Below are 3,280 nucleotides of genomic sequence, written 5' to 3'. Positions count from 1 at the left end.
AAATTACAGAATTTTTTATTGAAAAATGTAAAACTTGCTTAAATATTCATGTTTATTTATCAATATTGAAGAATATTCAATTTCAAAGATTTACCATTCAAAATTATAGAATTGTAAAGAATAACAATGGTAAATTGTTCAATTTTAAAGATTTACAATTTAATGTTCTAGAATTTTAAAAAGTAACAATTGTAAATTGTTCAATTTTAAAGATTTATAAATAAAAATTAATAAATTTGAGTATTTTCGAATATCAAAAGTCATGTTTTCAATTCTAAATGTTCAAAATTGAAAAAATATCGAATGTAAATCATCAAAATAACAGAATTTTTAATTGCAAAACTTAAAACTTGCTTAATTATTAATTTAAATTGCTCACTTTAAAAGTTATTCAATTTTGAAGATGTAAAATTTAAATTTCTAGAATTTTTAAGACTAACAATTGAAATCTGTTCGATTTTTTAAAGATGAGTAAATCAAAAAATATCTTAAATTTTGGTGTATTTGAAGATCAAAAGTGATTTTTCTAAATCTAAATCTTCTAATTAGAAGAATTAAAGTTTATTCACCTCTTAAGAAATTTTCAAGGAATAATTTTCCCCCAATGAGTTTTAGTTTTGCCCCCCCCCCCCACCTCCATTTTTAATGGGTAAGTGACAAATATTAAAGTATTTCTAAAAGTAATTTTGACATTTTTAAACAATTATTATTTGTTGAAACAATTCTTTTCTTCCTGTAAGTGATATATTCTTCAAAAATATTTTTTAATTACTTAAACAATTTTCATTTGCTTAAACCACTTTTTTCACCCAGTAAAGCTAAAAAAGTTATTATTTTCTGGAATTAATTACACAATTAACCAATTTTTAGAGTAATTTATTTTTTCTTACGGATATTTAGCAATTTTTAGAACAATTTTCATTTGTTTAAACCCTTTTTCCCCCTGTAAATCGTGAAAAGTTATTGCCTTCTATTTTTTGAAAACCCAGCTTTTACAACTTAAAATTCCATGTTAATTTCAAGAGCCCGGGAGCACACATCAACGTTGAAAAAAAAAGATTTTTTTATTCCGCAAAACAAATAAATTGGGAGGGGAGGGGGGCTTTTTCCAAAAACATTAAAGTTATTGAATTTTTGCACATTTTTTTACAATCACAACCACAACATACCTCAAATCTCTATTAAATTCTTGAACCGGATTATAGAACACATTTTTTTCCTGAACTAAGATTTCTGCTTTGCCTTCTTTGAGAATATTTGTATTTTTCTCCTCTGATTCCATCACTACATCTTTATTTTCCATTTCATTAACAGAGTAAGGAAACTATGGGGAAACTGTGATATCAAAATAGAGGTTAGAATATGCACTTTGCTTATTTACACAACATATGCCTAAACGTTCTGAACGCAAGAAACTTTTTTATCACTGTATAAGATGCTTAACAAAAAACTTGATTCGTTTATTCAAACAATTCTTGAAAACAATTCTTATTCACCAATTTGGCGGTGAAATATGTGTGAAATCAAAACACGTGCGTCACAAGCCACTGAAGGGGAATATATATGTGATCAGATGTTAAATTTGGTACTGGTTCGTGAATGAATAAAGGAGGTTATGTCAATACAAAAACGGCGAAAACAAGACAGAAAAGGATAAGAAACTTCGGATAAGTTTGGAGTTTATTTTTCAAATATGTGAGAGATTTTTCAAAGGTATATATAGCAAAGGCTTTAAAAAGTATATGTGGTCAATTTACAAGATTACGAGTATTTATGTAGGTACGTATCTATTTTAAAGTGAGGGCTATTTAACCCAATTTGTATCTTATACTATACTTATTTACCGTTCAAAATGTAAGGAGCCTGTCATTTTTAACAGATTTTAAAGTTTTTGTTAGAAATGATTTGAATTAAATTGATAAAAACAGTGTCAAGCTCGATTTTATTATTTTTTTTAGACTTAAATTTTCGGCCAAAAGATTAATTTTCGACCAGAAAATACTATTTTTTTTTAACAAAACACATACATTTTCAACGAAAAAATAAAAATTCTCAACTAAAATAATTGAATTTGGCACTGCAACGTATTTTCAAAAAAATGAATTTTAATCTAAAATTATATGAATAATTTAAGTGGAATACTTTAATTTTTAACCAAAAAGAAATTTTTTTAAACAATTAGATTATTTTTCAAACACAAAGATAAATGTTCTACCAAAAAAGACGATTTTGCAACAAACTACATATGAATTTTCAAAATGAAATAGTTGAATTTTTAATTTAAAAATACCAATTTTCAGCAAAAAAAAGTTGATTTTTGAATTAAAAAAGATCAATTTTTAATAAAAAATTATATAGTTCCATTTTTAGTAAATAATTAACTCTCAACTAAACTGATGAATTTTCTACAAAAAAAATTATTAATTAGACATTTTTTTAGGTATATTGTAATTCCTCTTTAATTTTCAAACAAAAAGATTAATTTTCTACCAAGAAAGACTATTTTTTGAAAACAAAATACATACATTTGCAACGAAAAAAGAAAAATTCTCAACATAAATAATTGAATTTGGCATTAAAACATATTTTCAATCAAAATTGAATTTTAGGCTCAAATTATGAATAATTTGAGTGGAATACTTTTATTTTAAACCAAAAAGAAATTTTTTTAAACAAGTGCATTATTTTGCAGACACAAAACATAAATGTTATACAAAAAAATACATATGAATTTTCAATTAAACAGTTGAATTTTTAATTAAAAAATACCAATCTGCAACAACAAAAATTGACTTTTGAATTAAAACAGATCAATTTTCAATCAAACATGATATAGTTCAATTTTTAGTAACAGGAAATTAACTTTCAACTAAACTGATGAATATTTTACGAAAACGATTAATTAGATAATTTTTTAAAGAAAAGTAATGATTCATCTTGAATTTTCAAACAAAACTAATTATTTTTAAACAACAAGATAAATTTCCAGCCAAAAAGAGACTATTTTTTAACAAAATACATGAGTTTACAACTAAAAGACAAATTTTACAACCAAATAATTGAGTTTTGAACTAAAAAGATCAATTTTTAACTAAAAATATAATAGTTGAATTATCAGTTAAGTAAATTAATTTTCAACCAAAATGATACATTTTAAACCAAAATAATAAATTATTAGCTGGAAAAATTGAAATTTATATCAAGAAAATTAATTTCAAACTTTATTTAATTTATTTTATTATTTTATTTTTTTTATTTATTTATTTATTTTTATTATATA

At 23.3% G+C, this 3,280-nt stretch overlaps 2 protein-coding genes across 5 annotated transcripts in view; one reads left to right on the top strand and one right to left on the bottom strand.

The window, feature by feature from the left end:
• Positions 1-1,931, bottom strand: part of LOC117174468 (probable tRNA (guanine(26)-N(2))-dimethyltransferase) — a 20,487-nt gene extending 18,556 nt beyond the window's left edge. Inside the window, exons 1-2 of one of the 2 annotated variants that reach the window (XM_033363619.1) lie at positions 1,845-1,931; positions 1,170-1,335 (exon numbers count right to left, since the gene is read on the bottom strand). In XM_033363619.1, coding sequence (XP_033219510.1) covers positions 1,170-1,303 — 134 coding nt within the window. In that variant the 5' untranslated portion in view covers positions 1,304-1,335; positions 1,845-1,931. Of the gene's footprint in view, positions 1-1,169; positions 1,336-1,496; positions 1,576-1,844 lie in introns of those variants that run through there. The other variant, XM_033363620.1, reaches the window with a different exon arrangement.
• LOC117174469 (alpha-ketoglutarate-dependent dioxygenase alkB homolog 7, mitochondrial) overlaps positions 1-3,280 on the top strand; it is a 34,231-nt gene that overhangs the window by 18,109 nt on the left and 12,842 nt on the right. Inside the window, exon 1 of one of the 3 annotated variants that reach the window (XM_033363621.1) lies at positions 1,619-1,779. The exons of 1 other annotated variant lie outside the window; for it this stretch is intronic. The gene's annotated coding sequence lies outside the window, so the exon portion shown is untranslated. Of the gene's footprint in view, positions 1-1,618; positions 1,780-3,280 lie in introns of those variants that run through there. One more of the 3 variants, XM_033363622.1, reaches the window with a different exon arrangement.

This window comes from Belonocnema kinseyi, chromosome 6 (genome assembly GCF_010883055.1).
Source record: "Belonocnema kinseyi isolate 2016_QV_RU_SX_M_011 chromosome 6, B_treatae_v1, whole genome shotgun sequence".
NCBI lineage: Eukaryota > Metazoa > Arthropoda > Insecta > Hymenoptera > Cynipidae > Belonocnema > Belonocnema kinseyi.
This window is presented reverse-complemented; position numbering and strand designations above follow the sequence as displayed.